Genomic DNA, 24,679 nt, shown 5'->3' with positions numbered 1-24,679 from the left:
GAGTGCTTACTACGGGTAAGAGCACTGGCAACCTTTGAACTAACAGGCAGGCGCAGACAAGACTCACATGCGATCTAGAAGTGAAGGTATAATAGTGAGTCAATAGAAAGCTGCCATAAACCACTGTTTTGTCAATCTTTATTGGGATAATGCAGCCGTGGATCGCAATATGAATTCATAATTTCAAGATTGGAATAAATTATCCAAGACCAAGAACCTAATGGATAATCACATACTACATGCTGGGTGCCCTTCATATGTGTCATTAATCCTGGCCAAAGAGTCATTGTCCGTCTTCTACTAGGCTGCTTTGGCCTAGTAGTACCAGTCTAGGCGAATTTCTCTGCCCTCTTATTGTCTATATCAAATAATTAAACCTTTGTGAGCTGCTGTGAGCGTCTGGTAGAGAAAAGAGGGTAGGAAAATATTGGGTATATTTAGCTCCATCTATGGTACTATTATGTAGCTTCCACATGCTAGACTGCTGCATTTTAGTGGCGTGGTCCTTTTCTAAGAGCACCGAGCTACTTTCGCATTGACGTAAGATCTACGCCAACCAATGTAGCGCTGGATGCAGTGATTTTGTCCCATCACGCGATAAACTTCATTTGATAATTGCGGTTGTGAAAATTGCACTCTCTTGTGCTGACCAATTCGCTCCCACAGCCTGCAAGAAATGAATATTTTACGGTAGCATAAGCCAGAGCACATCTTATTCAACGCTGATGTTGTTCCTTTTTTACTAGCGATTTAGCTAGTTTGAGCTGTTGTGAGCTGAGCTGAGCCTCAACAAATAACGCGGCCATGAGGTATCCCGCGAAATTGCCACGGCCGTTGATATCTCTCAACACATGCCTGCGAGCTACGAGTCGTCCGCCAGCATATTTTGCTCAACTAGACCGCAGCTTCTTCACAAAATCAAAACGTCAGTTGAAACGCCAACAGCGCACAAGCGTACCCGCTGTCGTACTCTCTTTGGGACTCTTCGTTTGGTGGCTCTACCCATCAGAAGAGTTTGCTCGCTTGTCCGAGACTCAACAGGCTAATAGAGACAAACAAGGGAGACAAGATGGCAGTGCTGATGAGTCCAGCCAACTCGTCACTGAGAAATCTGACGAGGGTGCATGGGCTTACTTTGCCCGGCGGTTCGAATTTCTATCAGCCACAGCTGAGCTCGAATGGGCCAATTTATCGGACAGGTTGGTAGATTATATTCTTCCCGAATGGTCAAAGCATATACCCATCTACGTGAGGAAGCTCCAGAAGGAGCTATCAGTCTCTCCGGGATCACTGGCAGACGAGATATGGCAAGAGGCTCATGACCCTTTGGTAAACCGCGAGATTCGATATTCCGCCAATGTTCGCGTCTCATCGGAATTATGTGATGAAGAGAAAGAGTACCTTCTGAGACGGAAAATTGTCACCCGAGCCGCTTTAGCAAGCTATCTTGGACTCAAAGAAAAGGATATTAACCCCGACGATGTACCGACCATTGCTATGTGCGGATCGGGAGGGGGCTTGCGAGCATTAATAGCAGGGAGTGGATCCATGTTTGCGACAGATGAGGATGGGCTATTTGACTGTGTCACTTATACCGCTGGTGTGAGTGGTTCCTGTTGGCTACAGATGCTCTACCTATCCTCATTCGCGAAAGGAAGCGTTGGCTCTCTTATACAACACTTGAAAGCAAGAGCATCTATTCACATAGCATATCCACCGGTTGCCTTTCAATCTCTAACGTCTTTGCCAACAAACAAATATCTGCTGAGTGGGCTGGTGGAGAAATTGAAAGGAGATACCAACGCCGACTTTGGGCTTGTCGACATATATGGGCTGCTACTAGGCGCTAGATACCTGGTTCCAAGAGGTGAACTGGGCGTCGATGCTAGAGATTTCAAGTTATCGAATCAACGTATGTATTTACGACAAGGACAACGCCCAATGCCCATATACACAGTTGTACGTCACGAAATTCCGGCTGAAGAGGTAACAGCCTCTCGAGACCATGGTGCCCCAATGCCTACAGTGGAGGAGATGAAGAAAGAGCCTTATTTCCAGTGGTATGAGATCACTCCCTACGAGTTTTTCTGCGAGGAATTCTCGGCTGGGATACCGACGTGGGCCCTTGGGAGGCGCTTTTTTGATGGCAAAGATGTGCCACCTGAGAATCGATTCCATCTACCTGAAATCCGAACGCCTCTTCTGATGGGCATTTTTGGGAGCGCCTTCTGCGCAACTCTCAGTCACTACTATCGCGAGATTAGACCACTTCTTAGAACAATCACTGGTTTCCAAACGATAGATCAGCTGGTGTCAGTACGGGATGACGATTTGAGCAAAGTACACCCTATAGATCCCGCCATTATTCCCAATTTTGCATACCAAATGTATGGAAAGCTGCCTAAGTCGACGCCAGCGAGTATCTTAGATGGAGAGTATATCCAGCTTATGGATGCAGGGATGTCGAATAACTTGCCCATATATCCATTGCTACGGCCGGGCCGGAATGTCGACATTTTAGTCGCGTTTGATGCCTCTGCTGACATCAAAACTGACAATTGGCTTTCGGTGGCGGATGGCTATGCACGACAACGAGGTATTAAGGGATGGCCAGTGGGAATTGGCTGGCCAAAGCCAGAAGAGACACCAGAGCAAGCAAGAAAAGAATTGGCTGAAGCCCAGGCTGCGACAGCCGCCGAAGCTGAACAGAAAGTGGAAGAAGCCCAAGCTAAGCAAAAGGATCTCCGCGAGGCTGCTTCAAAGCGCGGTGCTGCCAAACCGACGCAGCTGAACGAGAAATCGAAATTTAGGCCAGGCAACGAAAAGGCTGGTGAACTCGGCTATTGCACCGTATGGGTAGGGACAACAGAAGAACGATCTACGGACTCTCCACCCATCACAAAGCCCGTCACTGATGACAACTCATGGCAACTGATGGAGCCCGATGCAGGCCTTGCTGTCATTTACCTGCCTCTTCTCTCCAACGAGAAGGTCCCAGGTATTTCTCCTGGCACTTCGGACTTTCTGAGCACTTGGAATTTTGTCTACACCCCTGATCAGATAGACAGCGTTGTCAAGCTTGCCCGAGCCAATTATGACGAGGGTAAGGATCAAATCAAGGCCACCGTGCGTGCCGTCTACGAGCGCAAAAAGCAACAGCGAGAGCAGGCTGAAACGCAGCGCCGACTTGCCAGCTATACTGCCATGGCTAAAAAGGGAGAGGCATCTCTCCTTCATCACGGAGATCAATTCAGCTAGATCAAAGATGCAGCTCTCTCTGCTCTTCTCCTTTTTATAGCCTGAAGGAAAGCTCCTATTTTGGCTTGTATATCATACTGTATTATCCTTTGTTTGGGACTTTCATATTTTTGCCTTGGGTGTTTCTCGTGCAAGAGGAAGTTTCCAACTTATTTTTACAATATGCTTTGTATTATACAGTGGGGGAGGGCCTTTTTCTAATAACCCAAACCTACACATCCCATCTTCATAAACCCAACCGTCACTCCCCCGTGCCTTCTCTTTTTTCTCATTCAGTTCGTACACATATATATACCTGAGATCCAGCCCAACCGGATATTTTTTTGTAGCATTATTGCCACCATAGAGTAAAACAGCGCTTTATCCGCTTAGATGATTTCACCAATGTCGATATGTGGTGCTGTCCAAGGTCTGGCGCCCTCTTCCATCATGTCACTGGGCACTCGTACTTTATTTCCTGGGCTGTATAGGTACCAGGCCTTGAGTGAAGCCATGGCGGCCTTCCGGCGAGCTACATCCAGGCTAGGGCCAGCGCCTTCTCCGAGCTTCTCCTTGCCACTGTAGATGCCCACAACGTAAACGGGAGTGCGAGACAATCGACCAGTCTCACTCTCCAATCGCGCAACGGGAGCCTCAAAGCCCTCTCGGGCACAGAGCATGGCCAATTCGCGGGTTGGAAGCTTGAACTCAAAGAGCTTTGAAGGGTCGAGTTCTCGGGATAAGATATGTGATTTGACGAAAGACTTGACCTCCTCACGGCCACAGTGGGTATAGATGGCACCAATGACGGCACGAACAGCGGATCCGAATGCCTCGCTCTGGAGACCGCTGAACTCGAGCTTCTCGGGCTCGGAGCTGCTGACCTGGTCACCAAAATCGTCATCCAGGACTACACGGCTACTCAGTCCTCGCCTCCAGGCCTGTCCCTTGGCTGCTTCCGCACGGATATAGCCCCACCGTGTGTTGACCATCTGCTCATCGCCCGCCTTCCACTGCAGCAGACCAGGATCGACTTCCTCGCCTGGTGCAGCTGCAGACTCCACGCCCCACCTTCGAGCGATTTGCTGCAGGGACGCATCACCGGCATAAGCTCTCAGAGCCTCGTATAGGATGGCCATGGGCAGGCGGGGCCATTTGCAGACAAGATGCTCGTAGACATGGTAGTTGATAATTGTGCTTCCCAGGTATGCGAGGTTCGAGTTGTTGAAGTTGGGGTTGGCATCGGCGGATGGCGTTACCAGGGCCCTCGCCAGGGTCTGTAGCGGGATCTTTCTAGGGAGGGAGAGTCGCGCATGTAGGGCGGCGAGCTTTGCGGACTGCGCAGCACGGTTGAATGAGGGTGCGGGGAGGGGAGGTCGCTGTGAGTCGAGGTCTGAAGATTCGTTCGCAGTGGCGGCCGGGGAGGTGGATTGGCACCGGCCGGCGAGGAAGAGAGGCTGTCTAGTTGCTGCAATGCGGGCTCCGCAGCGAGCCTGGAGCAATTGGCCGCTCCATCTTGAAGGTCGTATCCTCTTCATGTGGTCGTGGGGGTAGAGAGATGTATATATGTAAGGTGGACGATTGTATGAAAGAAAAAAAAATTCCCCTCCAACTATCTGATCCAATGCCCCTCGAGGTGACGAATTGGGACTAGGACCAGGTATGGCAACGCAAAAAAAGAGTTTAAAAAAGAGAAGAGAAGAATGACAAGAAAAAAGGGTCGGGGTTGAGGCAGGGATCAGACGATTTTCGCTGTCCCGGAGTGCCTTTGTCGGGAAAAGTTTCTGCGTCGATTTTGTCTAAAAAGTCGTGTGAGCCGTTTTGCCCACCTGCTTTTTCGCAAGTTTCGGCGGGCGCACTACGGGCGGAATTACTTCGGGCCGGCGTCATTTCGCTGGCGCTGGCGGGCGGGAACCTCTCGACGCTTTGGCTTCTGCGTTTGTGATAGAGGGATTCCTGCGAAACTGTTCGACTATCCGCTTCAATTGCGCCCCAAGAGACTCTACACGGACGTCTTTTGATACATATTCAAGATGGTAAGCTGCAAAGAGCAAAATTTCCGCAGAGATACGGGCTAATCAAAGTACTAGGGTGGTGGTTCCAAGGTCCCGTAAGTTATGCCTCGAAAACGAAAACGAACTTTGACCGTATTCCTCGGGCCTAATCGCGAAACGAAATAGCTACCCCAAGCACGTCTGGTCGCCTGCTGGTGGTTGGTACGCCCAGCCTGCCAACTGGCGCGCCAATACGCTCATTGCCGGAGCCACCATGTTCGGCATCGTCGCCATTGTGTGGAAGTTCAGTGCCGACCGGGAAAGATGGGCGCACAAGCCAGAGCCATGGGAGTGGCACCCTAGCCGATAGTACGTGATGTTTGAATGCTGCGGGGGAATAAAGTTACAGTTTGCTAACGTGATGTTCTTTTGTTTGATAGCTGGTCAAAGCAGTTGATTGAGTGGGACAAGGAGGATAAGCTGAAGCAGTCGAAGGAGTAAGGTTATTTTTTCGGGAAGAATAATAGACGAAACTGTACAAATGCCATACAAACGAAAACGAATTTGAACCCAAAAAAAATTACATGAAGCTACGATGTTCAGCGACCTCCTTTTGGACGGTGCTATTTGTTTGCATGTTACAGAGCCGAAACTTGGATCATACGAGCATACGATGTGATTGGATAGCCAGAAAATCGGCTTTAGGAGAAGAGAAGCCGAGTTTGCAATCACCTGATATCACATATCGAGCCTGGGCAAAATGACTAACAACAGCCTGACAGAAGTAGCATGCTAGGCATCTACGGCAGAGCATGCCATTTATCAGCGTGTATTGGAGCCTTGTATTGAAGCCTGAGGAAATGTATTGTATTGGAATTTACGGCCTCCGCCTAGAAGCTGTCGAATTTGCAAGAGGTTTAGTATGCGAAAGCTCGAATAAATGGCCAGCAGATGACGCTGGAATCCAACAGGCTCATGCAATAATTCTCACCCCACTAACAACGCATTAATGGCTTGGGCTGTAAAAGCAGCGGTGCGAATTAATTGCAATGCACCTCAGCCTTATTCAGGCCTTGTGAGCCTAAGACCTCTCGGCAAAAGAAGAGAGCAGCAGGGTAAACTGTATGTGACAGCCGTATTCTACAAGCTTCCACAGGCTCCAACTAATTCCACACCTGCATACGGATCTGCAAGGGGATAAACGCAAGCAAATATGAGACGCCTAATGGAAGCAATATTCGGTCATTATGATACACGAACTTTACTCCGCACATCTAGCGTCGTCGAGTTATAACACAGCCAGAACGGCTTAATACCAATACTTGAACAACTTGTATATATTACTTATCAACAGCTCAAAATGCTACCTTTATGCGAGCTCAGAAGAGTCGCACATTCAGTGGAATAGGATCAAATAATCCTGCACGAAAATACAAGAGGAGAAAGAGAAAAGATAGAAAAGCAAATAGAAAAAGGGCAAAGAAGAGCAAGGCATTTTTACCAGACGGCTATTGTAATCTGCCTTGGCTGCTTGTGCCTAACTACGGTAATAACAGGGCTCGTCGATACGTGCAAACAAACAAAAGGGCTGCACGCTGCATACATGTGCGTTGCGAGCGGCTCCAACCCGGCCTTGTATTTGATCCTATCATGACCTGTAGTTATCACGCCCTCTGCAGCCCGACGATTTATAGGCGGGTTACAGATATAGCGCGTGGCCCCGTCACCGAGACACAAGTACCTCATCGAACCTAGCAAACGCACCCACTGTCCGGTACAAGTGTCAATGCTCCCTGGGCCACTTAGGTGCAGCCATTCACTGACTCAACGAGCCTAGCCCAGGGTCCTAATAATCGCTGACAAAAACGTCACTCGACTTGAACATGTATCGAACATGATGTCTGCGTTGCACAAATACAATTACGACTAGCATCTCGTGCCGCCAGCCCGTTCCTCAATATTGCTCTTTGCCTAATCATCTCCCCTTTTTGTGCACACTGTCTCTTTTTCTTCGCTTCTTCATCACTTTGCGGCGCCTTATTTCCCATCCACAATCACCGTCACCGACAAGCTGGGGGCGACTTTCGAATACGCTTCCTCCTCTATCGAGTCCTCTTGGGGTCCTATTTATTTCGCACGCCGCTTGCTGGTCCATTTTCCCGGTTGATTATTGCGTGCGACCGGTACAATTTCTATCACCATCTTCTTGCCTGTTGACGAGCGCCACCGAGAGATTTTGTTTTCCGACGACCGTTTTTTCCCCAATCCATCTCTTTTGAGTGCGGTGGATTTCGCCCTCTCCATCTCTCTGGCTAATACCAGCCGAGCGATCTCCGACATAGGAGGGACAAATGGCCTCTCCAGGTCCTTCACATGGGCACCTTGAAGCGACCCCGAGTCGTGAGGTTGTCTATTGCCATGCCTGCTCCAACGAATGGTACCGCGTGGACTATGGCTTAATATGCCCCGATTGCAGCAGCGAAGCCACGGAAATCGTATGTTTTATCTCCTGTCTCCTGTTCTGCTACTTGATATATGTCCCTGTCTTGACTAACACAGTAAATAGATAAGCTCAGATAGCGATCCTCGAGACTTTAATGACGGCTCAGCATCGACGTCACCCGAACTTCATGACCCATACCATCTCCACAATGAACATGATCACGACCACGATCACGACCCTGATGGACATGACCACAACCATGATTCAGACCCCGACGAAGCTGATATAGAAGAACACATGGGACCACATGGCTTTCATTACCGCCGCAGTGTCAGGGAACGGCCGGGAGATCAACATCACGACCCCGATGTCGACCCAGTGTTTGAACGCTTTATTGGCTTGATACATGATTTGGCACCACCGCCACGTAGAGCAGGAGGACCCGGCATGTTTCAACAAAGAGGGGGGGAGGAAGGTCGATTTGGAGGGCCGCATATCCATCGCGCTACATTCACAAACGGTAGTGGCAGTGCGTCTGTCACCATTTTCTCTGGGCCTTCTTCGGGATTCTTTTCCTCAGGATCCCCTAATTACGACCACCATGGCGATCCATTTCAAGCGTAAGTTGAATCATTACCATACAGCGAGCTCCATGAGCTAATGTTCTTGTTCTATGTATAGGTTCTTTAACAACGTTCTGCGCGATGCGCCGCCTCCTGGAAGTGGTCGAGAAGCGGGTGGCGGCGGCTCTCCAGGATTTGCGAGAGGGCTACAGGAGATTTTGAATCTATTCAACCCGGCACACGCTATCTCGGGAGACGCAGTCTATTCTCAGGAAGCTTTAGACCAAATCATCACAAACCTCATGGAAGCGCATCCGCAATCAAACGCAGCACCGCCAGCGTCGACCGAAGCTCTTGCTAACTTGAACCGACGACCTGTAGACGCTTCAATGTTGGATGGTGACTCGAAAACCGAATGCACCATCTGTATTGATGATATGAAGGTGGGTGATTTGGCCGCCTTCTTGCCTTGTAAACATTGGTTCCACGAAGCATGCGTCGTTTTATGGCTCAAGGAACACAACACATGCCCGGTTTGCCGAGCGTCTATTGAGAAGGGCACCGAAGGTAACAGCGGTACAAATGCAAATGCAAATTCAAACGCACCTGGTCCCAGTGGATCAGGGTCATCACAGTCGGATGATCAATCTGGGGATGGGCTGAATCGTAGCGGCCCGCTTCCCATTCCTGGCGCCCGACCATCCCAGCTCTCTCGGCCTCCAAGCCAAAGCCAGAGCCGGCTGAACGAGGCCATGCGAAGCATCTCATCAAGGCAACAGGAGCGGCAACAGCAACAAGAGCGTGAGCGTGAGAGGCATCGCGTCTGGGGAATCTCATCTCCAGCAGAGCGTCAGCGAGATGAAAGAGAAAGAGAGAGATCTCGGATATGGGGCGTACGGTCTTCATCAGGCTACGATACTTCACGTATGCAACGACGAAGCTCACGAAACTCTCTTTCTCCAACGAGCCCTAGAATGACTCTTGCGGATTATAGAGAACGTCAGAGACAAGAAAGTCCACCACAAAACAGCCGCCGTGACGGAGACAATGCTGATACTGGTCGACAAACTGCTACCTCTGGAGCCCTAAACTGGCTTCGGGATAGATTTACCGGCGGGGGTTCTAGAGACGACTCTAACCGCGATGACCGTTGATCTTATTCACCCATCTGCGCAAAGCTTCATCCATCAGCAGCCTACAGCTTAGGCTAAGCAGCTCTAAGCTAGCTGTAGAGTTGATATTGTAGCCCTGAATATCTTGAACCTAATACGACAGGGGTTGATGAGATGAGCTAGCAGAAAAAAAAGATAAGAAAAAGAAATAAAAGAAATAAAGAAATAAAGAGCAAGTGAAGTCGGAGGCTCAAAACGATTGGGTTTTACCGTACGCAGGCTAGCGGCGCACATCGAATAACGACATGACGATAGAAGGCTATACACGACTGTGGAGATATGATGTATGTAACTCGCACGCAATGTATTGAAGCCACCTTTAGCTGCTTACGACTAAGGCGGCATTACGAAAGGGAGAGGCGTAAGTCTCTGGTGCATTTTCTTTGCTTTCTTGTTTCTCATGTTGGCTGCAATTCACAGTAAATGGGCAATGGGGGCTGCCTATCTTGGTTTGAGGATTCTTGACTACCGGAGAGCCGTGGCTATTGCCGTCCGCTGCGTATGCGAACATGTATATTATCAAGTAGTACTATTACTATCTTTAAAGAACGAACACTTGCTCTCTCAACATACAAGGTTACTCATGCGTTAATTATAAACACAGGAATTAGGACATCTGAATACTGTAAGTAGCTAATGCTTGAATCTCATAACTACAGTAGCAAGTTAAAATGTGGCAGTGGCCAACTCGCTGAAGATCTCAACAAGATAAGAATTAAAGAACGCCACCCATTGTTAGTTCACAGACCAAAGGGGGGCAGCCGGGATTCGGCGCTTGTCAAAAGTGGCAGATTTTCCGATTTGGGGGCCGCTAATTGATGGATCGCACGATGTACGAAGATACGAAGTAGTATTTGGCATGGTAGCTTGTTTGACCGTAATAAAATAGAAGCTTTAGAAGCTTTCGATGCACATGTTGAGGCCAGTGAAGCGGCAGTTTGAAGATTTCGGCCCCACCGCCGTAAGCCGAGGCGCCGAGGCCCAGCAAAAAGAAAGTGAGAAAATAGGGAGCAGGAAATGTGACGCACGGGGACGGAGACGGAGAGTCGGATTTGGCAGCGGAATACCTATTAATTATGCGGATGTTTTTATAATATCCAACGGGTTTTTGGTGGTGTTTGTTATTTGAGATGTTGTCTGGCGGAAGGATATTATGATTCATCCGTGGGCATAATGTAACGCAGTCGTGGCGGCATGCTTCGTCTGCTCGTGTAATCCTTTGTTCAGTTGCTTTAGTGAACTTGCAGCGGACTTGTGCAGCAGACTTGCAGCGCTGTACTGTAGGCTGCATTAGGGGAGCGTAGTTGAAGCTTAACACGGCCAATGAGCGCAGGTGCATTTCACTGCCTGCTGACCTACGGCCAATGATAGGTCTCTAGGGCTTCTCCAAACTTCAAAACACAATTCTGACTGGGCGCAAACTTGGTTCCCCTCTTAGGAGACTCATGATGACTGACAGGATCGTCGTATCTGGCCGCATTAGCTTGCGTGCCATCTAATCAATTTATGCGCAACTCTGAGCGTTTTTTGTGATATTTGATTATTGGCCATTCATGCATCTATCTGTTTCACGATATGGCACACTTGACAACACTGCCCGTGGCATAGGGGCACAACAGCTCATAAGTCCTTGCTTGGCGCTTTATCAGGAGTCACAGAGAGAAAACACCGCTGAAACTAGTCATGCAAAAAGACTCCGGCACGGCAGCTCTACCGCAATCGGGGCCAAGAGCCGGCCGCTGGGACGACAGATCCCCGGCCTAGGCGAAATAGAGGATCCCCATCACCGAGAGTAGTTCGCCCAACAGGTCGCATATCGCATGCCACAGCTGCCAGCTCCACCACGATGCCGCTAACTAGCCAAGAGGCGCAGAGGCCCACCAGCGGCCACTGGGCGGGATCGCCGCGGCGTGTTTGTTTTAACGCACAGAGGGCTGAGAAATAGGGTCAGGGAGGCTGCAGCTCAAGCCCGGAGAGCTTTCAAAGCGCAGACACGGGATTCGGGAGACGCCCTGGCTTGGAGCCCACATGGCCAATTGCCTCCCCGCTACTACGTTGTACGCACGATTCGGCAGTGCTCAAGCCCGCGAGTGGTGGGCTCTGGCTCTGCCACTGGAGCTCCCTGTTGGAGATGGATGGAGAGATGGAATGGGAGAGTGGGGGATGATGACATTGCCTTTGAAACGACGGCCACGAGTTGCTTCATTTGGCTTGTGCTAAACTGGATACCGGATATCGCATCGCAAATAAATACACCGGGCTGTCCTCGAGCAAAAAAGAGGCACAAAAGTCCTGTCCCACCCCCTTTTGACCAACGGTGTTTAGCGTTTAGCACTTTAGCTTGGTCGTGTTTGTGTTAAATAACGCCAATTGAGCTTGAGCTTGGATTCTTCACGTCCAGGCATTTTGCAACTTGATTTGTTTCTTCTTTAGCCTTCGTTTTCGATCATAATGGCGGAGGCTGTTCCTATTCCTGAGCCTCCTGGGCTGCCTTTGTTGGGTAACCTTGGCGAGTTTTCCCAGCAACCAACTAACGATCTTATTCGTTTGGCGAACACATATGGTATGATTTAATACTTGAATCTACACACATCTATCTGCCCATTAAACCTACAAACACATGCCCACAGCATAATCAATTGACATTTGATGCTGATGAATTTGAATAGGAGAAATCTACAGGCTCCATCTGGGCACTCGACCCGCTGTGTTCGTTACCACCCAGGCGCTTGTGAACGAAGTCTGTGACGAGAAGCGCTTTCAAAAGTCTGTCAGCTCAGTGCTTCGGGTATGTCAACTAAAGGGGAAATTTGATTTCACACAAAATCAAGCCCTTTCCATAGAATGGAGTACTGACTTTAATTGCAAAGATTGTACGAGAAGGTGTTCATGATGGTTTGTTCACTGCACACTCCGATGAGCCCAACTGGGGCAGAGCTCATCGTGTGCTGGTTCCGGCTTTTGGACCGCTCCCCATCCGCGACATGTTCGACGAGATGGAAGATATTGCTAAGCAACTCTCATTGACCTGGGCTCGTCATGGTCCTCACCACCCTATTCCCGTATCAGAGGATTTCACTCGCTTAGCCCTAGACACTATCGCTCTCTGCTCCATGAATTATCGATTCAACTCATATTACCAAGAAAAGATGCATCCCTTTGTCCAGGCCATGGCCGACTTTTTGGCGGAATGCAGCAGGCGAAACAGGAGACCTGGTTTCGCTCCCAACTTCTTGTACCGCGCCGCCAATGAGAAATTCTTCAACGACATCGCCATCATGCGTGATACTGCCAATGCCGTCGTAGCGGAGCGAAAGGAGAATCCCTCTGACCGAAAAGATCTGCTGGCAGCTATGTTGGAAGGAGTGGATCCTCAAACTGGCGAGAAGTTGACTGATTCCAGTGTCACGGATCAGCTCATCACCTTCTTGATTGCGGGCCATGAGACAACTGCCGGCACGTTGTCATTTGCGTTTTACAATCTCTTGAAGAACCCAGTCGCCTATCGAAAGGTTCAAGAGGAAGTTGATCAAGTGATTGGACGCGACGCTCCCAAAGTCGAACATATCTCTAAGCTTCCGTATATTTCAGCAGTATGTACCAACCAGCTATTACCTACCTTGCTCCTAGCTGTATCGTTTTCCAAAATAACGAATACTTACACTGATAATTTAGGTTTTGAGAGAGACTCTGCGTATCAGCGCCGCAATTCCAGCTTTCTCAGTCGAAGCTCTTGAAGATACCCTCATCGGAGGCAAGTACCTCGTTCACAAGGGTGAACCAATCATGTGCCTCCTCGCCAAATCACATCTTGATCCTCTAGTCTATGGAGAAGACGCCAATGAGTTCAAGCCAGAGCGTATGCTCGACGCAGAGTTTGCTCGTTTGCAAGCAGCATTCCCCAACAGCTGGAAGCCATTCGGAAACGGCAAGCGAGGCTGTATCGGTAGGTTTACATACACTTCTCTTCACAAAATTGATGGCTAACAAAATATGTCAAAAATAGGACGCGGTTTTGCTCTCCAAGAAGCCACACTCGCCCTGGCTATGCTATTCCAGAACTTCAACTTTACCCTTGACGATCCCAATTACCAGCTTGAGATTGTTGCATCTTTGACTATCAGACCGAAAGATTTCTTTATGCGAGCTTCTCTTAGGCATGGAATGTCTCCGACAGAGCTTGAGAGAAAACTTGGTGGCAAAGGCGCGGCGGGAGATCATCATGCGGATGCAAAGGCAGCTAGCGGAGCGAACCAGGGACCCCAGAAGCCTCTTGCTGTTTACTACGGATCAAACAGCGGTACTTGCGAAGCTTTGGCCCAGAGAGTGGCAACGGATGCACTGAGCCACGGCTTCAAAGTTACTGACCTGGCTCCTCTGGACTTTGCTAACCAAAATCTCCCCAAAGACCGTCCAGTAGTCATCGTCACTGCTTCATACGAAGGACAGCCACCATCCAATGCTGCTCACTTTGTAAGCTGGATCGAAAGCCTCAAGGGTAACGAATTAGAAGGTGTTTCCTATGCCGTCTTTGGCTGTGGCCACCACGACTGGGTTCAGACTTTCCACCGCATTCCAAAACTTGTTGATTCGACTCTGGAGGAGCGTGGTGCCACCCGCCTTATACCGCTTGCCACTACGGATGCTGCTGATCGTGACATGTTTAGCGACTTTGAAGCGTGGGAGGATGAATCTCTATGGCCTGCTTTGAAAGAAAAGTACGGTGCCTCTGCGGGCTCTACCGAGGGCGCTAGTGGTGGCTTGGTCGTTGATGTATCGCTTCCTCGCAAATCAACTCTGCGCCAGGATGTTGAGGAGGCAATTGTCACCAATGCTAAGACTCTGACAGCGAGCGGACCCGCCAAGAATCACATTGAGGTCCAGCTGCCTACGGGCATGACGTACCGATCCGGAGACTACTTGGCTGTCCTACCTTTCAACCCGAAAGACACAGTTTCAAGAGTTTTCCGTCGCTTCAAGCTTTCTTGGGATGCGGTCTTGACGATTCACTCAGACGGGCCAACTACCCTTCCTACGAACTCGCCTATTTCTGCCAATGATGTACTCAGAGCATATGTCGAGCTCAGCCAGCCGGCAACGAAGAGGGTAGGCACATCTCACATAGCAAGTAACGAGCATTTTGCGCTAACCATTTCTTTATAGAATATCTCTGTATTGATCGAGCTCGCTCAGGATGAGGGACTCAAGGCGAAGCTTGAGAAGCTGGCCGGAGACGACTACCAACAAGAGATTGGTGCAAAGCGAATCTCTGTTCTTGACTTGCTGGAGAGGTTCCCATCTCTGGAACTTCCCTTGGATTCATACTTGGCCATGCTTCCCCCCATGCGTGTCCGCCAATAGTAAGTTCAACCTGTCCATGCGCTTACAAACTCTAGAGTCATTGACTAACGCATTTAACAGCTCCATTTCCTCTTCTCCTTTGGCTGATCCCTCTAAGCTGACGCTTACCTACTCGGTTCTCGAGCAACCTTCATTATCCGGTCAGGGCTCTCACTTCGGAGTGGCCACTCACTTCCTGGCATCTCTTAACCCTGGTGAGAGATTCCATGTTGCTGTTCGCCAGTCGAAGGTCTTCCATCTCCCTACAGATGCTGAGAATACTCCTCTCATCTTGATTGGCGTTGGCTCTGGCCTCGCACCCTTCAGGGGTTTCGTCCAAGAGCGCGCAGCCATGATTGCTGCCGGCAGAAAGGTTGCTCCTGCATTGCTCTTCTACGGCTGCCGATCGCCTGACATTGACGACCTCTACGCCGAGGAATTCGAAAGATGGGAGAAGCTTGGCGCCGTCGAGATGCGTAAGGCCTATTCGCGCGCTACAGACAAGTCACTCGGCTGCAAGTATGTTCAGCACCGAATGTCTCATGACCGCGAGGACCTCTACAAGCTTTGGGACCAGGGCGCCAAGGTCTTTGTTTGCGGTAGCCGCGATGTCGGCAAGGCTGTTGAAGCTGTCTGCGTTCAGCTCGTCAAGGAAAGGGGTGTGGCTGAGGGAAAAGACGTGACGGATGAGCGGGCCCAGGCGTGGTGGGATAACCAGCGCAACGAGAGATATCTCACGGATGTGTTTGACTAGAGGATGAGTCACGATGATGGAAGGTGAGACGGGGGACCTCGCGTATGTCTTTTTTTATTGCTGCTGTTGACGCTTCTAGTAAGCGATAAACTAGATGTTGCGTTATGTTATATGTTATAGCCATTTTATAGGCCCACTACGGGCTTTCTGATTGAATTGTTTAAATCTTACATTTCCCCCACTTTGCGATGAGATGTCTTCTACTATCATGGTATCGTAATGAATGTACACGCGTAAGGTAGTGTTGCAGGATTGGTGGATATGAAGTATGTGTGTATTATAAAGGTTCTAAGAGATCCATGTCTAGGCAGAGCTTCCAGTTAATGTAGCTAATCATATAATCTTCACCTGTGGAGATTCCCTTACCATCTATTCCGTAAGATGTAACTCTCCAACTCTTGATTGAGGAGAGAACGATGCTCAAAGATGGTCTCTATAGCTATGAAGCCCACTACTTTGGAGCACTGCTCCATTGCCGCAAGTCTGAAATGAATTTCTGACCTCCTCGTCGTTGCTCCGAATACGCTTCCTAACATTTTACTTCCAATTCGATGGCGTTGAAGAGACATCCATGATTGATGCATACAACATGTCTATAGCTGCCTCTTCCTTGGTCAAATGGCTTACTCTATGAGCAAGCTTTCAAATTGTTGATGATCGTAGGTAAGTTCTTGGACTAATGATCTGAGAGCGCAATATTCTCTTTGGCATGTTTCATTTGGCTGGATCTTTGCGATACATGCGGCATAGAAGCCCGTGGTTGGTCTACGCTCCAATTTGATCGATCTGTAAGAGCACGACGCGGTAAAGCGTGCGTATGAGTATGTGAAAGTGGTAACGAGAAGACAGGCAATCCAGGAAATTTATTGGGGCGATGATTGATGATCGTGAGTGTCCATAGCAAAGCATTTCTCCCCACCATCCAGGACATCGTGACGTTGCCGCCTCAGGATGCTCATAGAAGAAGCACAATCTAAGATGTCATTGATAGAAATTGGATGGCTGTTATTGAATTACATGACCTTGGTGAATTGTAGTGCGGCCTCCAGTTCTCGACCCTTTCAGCAGTAGTGATAGCTACGTACAGTCATGGGCAAGATGACCTTGTGCAGTCTGGTAGGCAGCGCCAGGAACTTCTGTTTTGCTGGCGTATTTGAAAAAAATACTGTATCATTGCCCACGTTCCTGTGCACGGTGATATGTCATGGTTGGCAAGCCAAGAGAGAGCAATGGTTCGATTATGGCTGTTGAGCGGAGCGCCATTTCGAGCACCATCGAATATGAGATATTGGGGTAACAACTCCCTCGTGACATGTTGAGTGATGCGTCAAGCAGGATGAATTTCGCTAAACAAGGCTGTATCTTGTAGCTACCCTATCTATTTTGTTATAACGTCGCGCAATTCATTCTGGTGGGTTTACTAGGCAACGTTGTCGGCGAAAACGAGTACCGCAGAAGCACCAGCTTTAAGATAGTGGATTTTCACCCCTCGGATCTTCAATGATCAGAAGAGCCCTGTGGATGTTCAAGATGCTGATTCGTTCGAACAGCTCATTCCGATACCAGTAGAAGAAAATCCTATATAGGTTTTTCATGAGTGCAGCATGTAATTCTTGTTGTTGATCAAGTGCCTTGTATGCAGAACCAGCCTCAAGAAAGTTGCTTTGGATTTGATACCATTCGTCAATTTTTTGATTGTCAAGAAACTCCCAGAAACCATATGAAATGATCTGACGACCATTTGCTGACCATATAATAAATTAATGCCTCGTTTCGTGACCCAAGACCTTGGACGCGGAGAGGCGAGGGGCTGACGACTGGAGGCACGGAAGATGCCGTGTAGAGAGCGTGCTCGCGAGCAGACGCGGTGTTGTGAAAGATGTTGAATGGGGTGCTACCTTGTAAGTTTGATTGCATACATATGTTAGGAGCATATACGCCGTTTGGGCATGTTGCATTGCCCGACGTAAATGTGAAGATATTCATTGCCCATAGTATCGGCCACATAACCGAGATAGCCCATTGGAGCAGAAATCATCTGCCATGCTCTGCTTTGAGCTGTTTTTTTAAGGGCTGCGGCAGAGGCAGTCTCATGTGTAGTATGTAGGTGTCGTATAATATTAAATGAGTGTCTCCATTCAAGTACTTTCAATGCTGGATAAATGCGTTATAAATATGGGTGATATAGCATCTCTTTTTATTAAAGTTGTAGATAGCTTTGCGCTTCATAATTTTTGGAGTGTTGGTCTTGTATGTGTTGTCCAGCCCGTCTCTCAGGCAGACACATAGACTAGACTCCCTCCATATTCGACGTCGAGAAACAAAGGCTCCTCACCCAACCTTCATAAGTCTGGAAGTAGTTGTCATGGAAGCCATATGAGTAAACTTGAATAAAGTTTGTGTCATCCAAGATTTTCATAGACCTAGACATAGATATATGAGTATCCAAAACATATTCGGGGAGGGAGAGAATTGCCTACATGTTTCGACATGCTGCAGTATATATGGACATTTGAGGCAGGTATATTGGTGTCTCATTTCTAGCTTTGAAAGACTTGAGTGAGAGGACGTATATGCATAATCTTTTTTAAAGATGAAGCCTCTTGCTATAATGGAGGACATAAAATAATATAATAAGGATAGAGAAGAGATGTGGATATGGAATTTTAAAAGGGGAGAGAAAATGAAGGCTAAATAGGTGAGAAAGTCTCATTAATATAGTATTATCCACGTTTCACGACATTAGCGAGTTAATAAATAGGATTTCATTCACTTACATGCCTTGTGGCTTTTACCCTTGTCACGTGTATATTCGGGCAGTATCATGTATCATGAACATGCTGTATCACCTGAGAATATCTCATTCTTCTTTACATTTATCCATCAGCCGTGTATGCATCAAGACATTCTGTACATAGTAGCTCCTTTCTCGGAAAGAGAGAGCATGAAATATTAGACCCTTTGGCCGATAATCTCATCTCCGTACGAATGCTGCTGATGAGACTAGCTAAAGGCATCTTTATTCTACCAATCCAGACGTCGGATTGGCTCATACTAACACTACCAGCCATACAAACCCTCTGTGAATTATTACGTTAGTAGTAAATTATACAACGTAATGATGGCTCGAAGCATTCGTCGTATTCTACTTATCTATTCAGTGTCACTATGAACTGTATACCTAAAAATAGGCGTAGGGTTGATCGATAGAGTAGCACCTAAGCTATACTAAATGAACCCCGACATAGGGCAGTTCACAGTATGATGATAAGTAGAAAATGAACAAATCATTTCCACATTCATTTATAACACAGAGCGATTAAATGATTATGAAATTATTCTTGTAATATATATCCAAAATAGTTTTACATGTCCTTAAATTATCCAAATCCACAACTCCATGCTCATAAACTAACAAATAGGCTTCTTCCCAAAAGAGAGACAAAAACAAAGGGAAAAAAAAGATAAAGAACGACAGTTATAGATCAGCATCTTGTATGATTATAATGCTAACGATATCAAGCAACGCTAACGGTTCTTCGGCTCAGTTCGCTGTATCCTGGTAGCCGGTTCTCATTCTGCAGCGCCGACTCTGGGACGTGGATGATGCGAGGCTGTAAATACGCATCTGCTTCCTCTTCGGCCACAGCGCTTTCAAAGCTAGGAAGCTCGTGATCCTGAGGCTCATAGATTGTTTCGACGCCAACTTGCACAGGCACCGAAAGCGCAAAGGTGGTATTAGTCGGCCCCACTGACAGGCTCAACTGAAGGGTGTAAGTTCGAGAAATTAAACATGAGTGAAAGCTTGGAAGGAAAAGCTTTTTGTTCGAGTTGGAAATGGTGAATGGTATCTCGAGATCTGTGGTATGCTTGACAGTCGAAAGCTTGGGTGTCTTAGAGCTTTTGCCTCTGCTGTTCTGTCGTCCTCTTCCCTCGGCTGCCGAGTTATCCGTTTCGGACGCATCTCCTTCGATAACAGTGCTTGAATAGCCCGAGTCTCTCCGGGAGTGCGATGACGCATCTTTCTGCATCCACGACACAGATTCCACTGGAAGAGTGAATAGCGAGTGTGTTGTTGTATAATTCAGGCAAGGAGTGCTCTCGCAGTTTGTTCGGCTACCCAGATTCGGCAGATGATCGATCGGCACGGCGCTAAAAAAGGTGGTAGATACGAGCTTTCCTGTGACAGAGTTGACCTTGGGAGGTGCCGTCTCAGCCGAAGATGGGGCGTATTCCAAATTAACACGGACACTTGTCATCGAGGACTTGTGTCCGTCTGCAGAAAGCATGACAGCGTTGGGTTGAACAGCATTGGCGGTAAATTGGCCCGTTTTGCTTGAGAACAAGCTCTTTCGAATCGTCTTGGTCTTGGACAGCTTATACCACTCATCTCGGAAAGTTATGTCGAGGGGTGCATCTTCAGGGAGCGAAGGAAGCACTTTGAGAACATGGTGCGCTTCCAAGGCCTTTACGGCAGCTCCGTTTACACGTTGAATAGCCTTTGCATTAATGGCATATTCAACCTGGGTCATGTCTGGAGCCTGGTCGTCGGCATCCCAAACTCCCAGGCTAGGAGGAAGTCGCAAATGTCGCTCCCGTACCTCTGGTGACAAGCAGGTGTGGTTGCAAGCCCCGATGGTGAGCTGGTGAGGGACAACAAAGTGGAACGGTATCTTGTAATCGTTTCCGGCCCGAAACACCTGATTTTCTGGCAAATCGGACTCTTGAATCGGCATGCGGATCTTCAAGAATGGTCTGAAAGAGTGAGAAGGATATTGCTGAACAAAGTCAAGTCGTGTGGCAGAAATGCCGACAAAAACAATGTCCAGATGATCGAAGGAAGTATCCTTCAGGACGCGAACAGCAACATGGCCGGCAATGGTAGATCCAGAGGTATAGACCTTAGCCTTGTAGTGCTGGTCTATCTTGACCTCCATGAGAGGGTTCTGTGAAGAGCTGCTTTTGGACCCTTTGAAAGGGCGTGTTGTTCCCTGAGAGGAGGAGGACATATTTTGAATGCAGGAATTAGGTTTGTGAAGAGATGATGAAGGATATAGTCCTTGTAGAAGGCAGAGCGTAAGATTAGATGGTGGTGGCTCTGCTTAACCAGTAATGCTCTTTATCAAAGAAGTGTTGAATCAATCTTCGTAGTAATAGAAGAATTGTTGCCGAGTATGCGGTTGATGTGCTGATAGATAGCGGTTCCAAACACACTTCTCGTGGTATATATAACAATATTATGCTCCGGGGAGTCAGTCGTAATATAATCGTAATGCAGGCGAATAAACAAACAGGTAGCAATCAAGGAAAGCAAGACACCGGCGGATCAATGGAAGTCAAATAACAAGCTGCAGAACGAAAGATGACGAGGCGCGTAAGACGGTGGGAGGGCAACGCCCTTAAGAGCTGAGTCAACTGAGGGCTTCCAACATGACCAGGTCATCAAGAGCTTGTTCGTGGCTTGCATGGAGGGGGTGATAGGACTCGTAAGAGAGCTTCTCGGCCATCGCGGTACCGGTACTTGCGGGCCGCCGTGGAAAAAGAAGGTCCCTGAACCAGTTGCTTGGGGCGTGTATCAAGGGCTGGCGTGATGGGGAGTGTCGCGATCATCTGAGTAGAGCTCGTTTGCTTGCATGGCGCTACTAGCAGTCCTAAGTGCCGCCAGTCCGCGTGGAGCTCGCCCGATCAATTGCATTGCTGGCCCATCTTTCGGCGCAGGTACGGTGCGACGATCACGGAGCAAAAACAGCGTATGGTTCGAGACTGAGGTCCATGATGAGGAGATGAAAGAGAGAGAGAGAAAAGGAGTAGAAGATGCAGACAAGGAGAGGCTGTAGAGGCCCTTCTGCCGTACAGTTTGCAGGGCCAGATGGAGGTATCAGCGACTCTTTGGGCACTAACGTTAGGCAGCGTCTAAGTGGTAGCTCTACATGTGGTCGCGGAAACTACTGGCTGACCTGCACTAACCTAAGGTAAGGAAGGCATTGTGCATGGCAACTTCCTTACCGTGCCCTTTTTTGCGGGGGATTCCACGCACACAAAGTTGGTATCAGATTAGATGCACTGTCTTGGTTCACGATACCAAGATCCAACATCCAACTTCTCCAGTAACAGCCTGCCTACGTGGGCTCACTACGGGACATTTCGTGCTGATCTGCTCCAGTTTTCGCCACGCAATCCAGTTTCAAGTGGTGCTCATGATTTCATAATTCCAAGATTTCATGATTCCAAAATTCACGGTGATTCTGGTTCTGCACGGAATACAAACTATGCACCGTCTCTTCAACTCCTCTACACTATCAAGCAAAACCCGCGGCTCTGTTCTAACAAGCACACAGAGAGCCATTAGTTCGGTCTTCCCCGGTGGCCTCAGGCTCGCTCCATGGTCTCGGCTCCCATGGTCTCGGCTCCCATATTCGGATGTTGGGTCACGATGAACAGACCTTAAGCGCATAATGCAAGAAGAAGAAAAAAATCTCCATCGTGAGCCCCTGTCCCGGCGCATGCGCACGACTTGACAAAAACGTCCCGAAAAAGAACAAAGCTCGTGCCAGGACCCTGGGATTATGTGGAGGATAAGTGTTCTGGCTCGGTCTGGACTCTATCGCAACCTTTTTTTCCGGGTCCAAGGTGTGGGTGCCTCGTGGTGGATTCGGCGCTGGATCGGAGGTTGGCCGGGAATGAATGTGCATCTCCGCCCCCTGCTGGCTACTACGGACATTATTTGGGCAGCAGCTGTCAAGCGACAGAGGCGAGGATGTGCCTTGCTGAGCTGAGCGGCTGCACTTGGATCCGTGTGATGTGCGTGCTTAGGGGCGGTTGATTTACAGCCAAAATCCAACGGCGGCTTCGTCCATTGGCTTGCGTCGCATCTCGCACGTGTCTGCTTTATATTATACAACGGCTGCTTCGTACATGTTATCGAACCAATTGCTGCCTGTACCCCGAAGCAAACTGGAAGTCACGCCTTTGCGAAACAATGAATGTAGCACCTGTCAGCTGTCTCCTTACGAAGCCTCTTGCCCAGCACCAAACCCAGTTTCCCGATATCGCCATTCTTGGTGCCATTCTCCAATTCTAACAGTCATCCATTTGCCATTCAACCGCTCACGAGACACGAAAGAGAAATGGCCTAGAAAAAACTTCGTCCAGATTTAGCTACAGCCAGCCTCCTCAGCATCTCCACTACCTTAAAAAGCAATCATGAACGAGACCCCAGGCAGCAAGAAGGTAGCGGTATAGGTACATTCATTCTGCTTAGCGCCCAGGATGCCTCTCCTGTTCTGCTTCCACCCCTCATGGCATCGGTAGTTGGATACTTCATTAAGCACGGCGGACGGCTATCAAAGCCAAGTCTTTCTAACCCCAAAAGAACGTTCAAAGTCTAAAGTTGCATACGCCCCTGTTCTCCATTTTTTGGGCCCCAGATTGCTGCACGATTTGACAGACGATCTCCGAAAATGGCTTAGTATAGCCATCTATTTGTCGCCCCATTATTGCAAGATCCTCTTTTCGAAATATTTTTCTTCGTTTCGTGACTCGATCCTTCTTCGCGGCTTCTTTTGGGAAAGCCGTTCTCGCTGGAGCCGTCGTCTAAGTCTTAGTGAAAGGGGGAGGAAAACTTTCTTGGGTGAAGGAGGGGGGAAGGGCTCTTGGGGCTCTTGGGGCTCTTGAATTTCAACATTGGCGTGTGACCCAGAAATTAGCGATCCTTGGCTAGGTAGTTTTAAAGAGCGTACAGCTTTCCGCGTATATTTGTAATGACATGTCACGAATCAATTTATAAGCCTTTACAGACTGGATGCTACTCCGTGCTAGTATTCGCATTATGTGTGGTACCTATATACTGCCGAAATACTACTCTATATACACCGTGCAGACCGCACATGGATATTAATTAGCCACTGAAAACCGGATAAAACAAGTGAAACTTCAGGTTAGCAAGTAAGCAGCAGGGAATTAAACTTTGAAGAGAATATCTCTTAACTTGATGACACAACAGGTGTGTTTAGGGCTCTTCTGCATCTTGACTTTTTTAACTCTCTATCAGCATTGCCTGCTTAGCAAATAGTTTGCCTGCATATATATATGCCCGTCTTATGGTTTCCAGCCTGTTTTCTTTTTCCGTAAATACTTCTCACTTAGAACTATAGAAGCTACGAGATAGTATTCACGTGCTGCTCAAGCTGTCTTACTCATTGTTCTTGCTATTACTTGATATTGCAGTAGCCTTATCCACTGATTGTCCACCTTGATAAACCTAAATCTAATGATCGTCAATCCACATACCTCATACCGCAACGCCACTTATAGCGCAATATATCCCGTGCCGAGCGCTATCAACGTGCATAGACCGTGCGAGGCACTCTATGATTCATTGATTTTCTCAATTATTTATAGATTTGCAGCGGATTTTTAAGCAGCCGCGCACTTACATAACACTGCCATCCAGCATCCACTTTTCTTTCTATTATTCGGCAGATCTCATACCGATATGAAGCTATCTTATAGACCGGGAGTCGGTAGTCTCAGAGCTGAGAAAATATGGTGCCCGTTTTGCTTACAATGTTCATAATTTGCTATTCTCGCTGCTTAGTTATATAGACTCAGTAAAAGCCTTTTTATAGTGGCACTTTTTATTGCTGTATGGAGGCCTAATTCTTCAAAGCCACGTGTTTATCGGTCTCATTGGCTATGGCCAGAATCGAGTGGAGACGCAAAGCCGGCAGAATTACGGCTAATTGCAGCCATCAATCGGAATGCAGATGCAGCTGCCCACTAGACCTAGTTAGGTGCCTGGTAATAGCTTCGGTGGGTTGAATTGGAACCCCTTGCGATATTCCGACCGCAATCTTGCCATCTGGTCATATCAACACCATCCCTTGAGGAAAGGTTGAAGCTCTCCGGAAAAGCCACCAGATCAGCACATTTGTGTCATATTGAGGACTCCGCTGCGATTGAGAAATACAATCTACAATTTATCTTGGGATGCGCCACTCTCTCCAGCGATAGATTCCATTGTTCCACAAAAGGGAGAGAGTGAGAGGCTGATCCAGCGTCTAGCTGCTCTAAAAGCTAGCAAGATTCAACGGCTTTTAGTCGCGTTTTTCAAAACTCCAGAGTTGAAACCCAATATTCAGGTTGTCTGAATGCGGAAATAAAAGAGAGACTGGAAT

At 48.3% G+C, this 24,679-nt stretch overlaps 6 protein-coding genes across 6 annotated transcripts; 4 read left to right on the top strand and 2 right to left on the bottom strand.

Moving 5' to 3' along the window:
* Positions 1 to 96: 96 nt before the first annotated feature.
* On the top strand, positions 97 to 3,442 carry GGI43DRAFT_353262 (acyl transferase/acyl hydrolase/lysophospholipase). Its single transcript, XM_083202295.1, has one exon. It carries the CDS (start codon positions 805 to 807, stop codon positions 3,256 to 3,258), a length of 2,454 nt encoding a protein of 817 aa, XP_083061855.1. The 5' UTR covers positions 97 to 804; the 3' UTR covers positions 3,259 to 3,442.
* Positions 3,443 to 3,626: 184 nt separating this feature from the next.
* Positions 3,627 to 4,775, bottom strand: GGI43DRAFT_382980 (mitochondrial 54S ribosomal protein mL44; the record flags this gene model as incomplete). The annotated part of the gene is made up of 1 exon (XM_083203315.1): positions 3,627 to 4,775. One exon carries the CDS (start codon positions 4,773 to 4,775, stop codon positions 3,627 to 3,629), a length of 1,149 nt encoding a protein of 382 aa, XP_083061854.1.
* Positions 4,776 to 5,023: 248 nt separating this feature from the next.
* On the top strand, positions 5,024 to 5,888 carry GGI43DRAFT_353290 (uncharacterized protein). The gene is made up of 4 exons (XM_083202297.1): positions 5,024 to 5,273; positions 5,328 to 5,347; positions 5,418 to 5,600; positions 5,672 to 5,888. Exons 1-4 carry the CDS (start codon positions 5,271 to 5,273, stop codon positions 5,730 to 5,732), a joined length of 267 nt encoding a protein of 88 aa, XP_083061853.1. The 5' UTR covers positions 5,024 to 5,270; the 3' UTR covers positions 5,733 to 5,888.
* Positions 5,889 to 7,254: 1,366 nt separating this feature from the next.
* GGI43DRAFT_353282 (uncharacterized protein) lies at positions 7,255 to 9,600 on the top strand. Its single transcript, XM_083202296.1, has 3 exons — positions 7,255 to 7,726; positions 7,798 to 8,294; positions 8,356 to 9,600. The coding sequence occupies exons 1-3, from the start codon at positions 7,583 to 7,585 to the stop codon at positions 9,389 to 9,391; spliced, it is 1,677 nt and encodes a 558-aa protein (XP_083061852.1). The 5' UTR covers positions 7,255 to 7,582; the 3' UTR covers positions 9,392 to 9,600.
* Positions 9,601 to 11,860: 2,260 nt separating this feature from the next.
* On the top strand, positions 11,861 to 15,503 carry GGI43DRAFT_422320 (cytochrome P450; the record flags this gene model as incomplete). The annotated part of the gene is made up of 7 exons (XM_083208089.1): positions 11,861 to 11,972; positions 12,079 to 12,197; positions 12,280 to 13,002; positions 13,085 to 13,355; positions 13,416 to 14,515; positions 14,573 to 14,769; positions 14,831 to 15,503. The coding sequence occupies 7 exons, from the start codon at positions 11,861 to 11,863 to the stop codon at positions 15,501 to 15,503; spliced, it is 3,195 nt and encodes a 1,064-aa protein (XP_083061851.1).
* Positions 15,504 to 18,749: 3,246 nt separating this feature from the next.
* Positions 18,750 to 20,795, bottom strand: GGI43DRAFT_353230 (uncharacterized protein). Its single transcript, XM_083202294.1, has one exon. It carries the CDS (start codon positions 20,510 to 20,512, stop codon positions 19,022 to 19,024), a length of 1,491 nt encoding a protein of 496 aa, XP_083061850.1. The 5' UTR covers positions 20,513 to 20,795; the 3' UTR covers positions 18,750 to 19,021.
* Positions 20,796 to 24,679: the final 3,884 nt, after the last annotated feature.

The sequence above is a fragment of the Trichoderma evansii genome (assembly GCF_050947405.1).
Source record: "Trichoderma evansii strain SZMC 28006 chromosome Unknown GGI43scaffold_7, whole genome shotgun sequence".
In the NCBI taxonomy this organism is placed as follows: Eukaryota; Fungi; Ascomycota; class Sordariomycetes; order Hypocreales; family Hypocreaceae; genus Trichoderma; species Trichoderma evansii.
The sequence above is the reverse complement of the archived record's forward strand: the minus strand, read 5'-3'. Positions and strand labels throughout refer to the sequence as shown.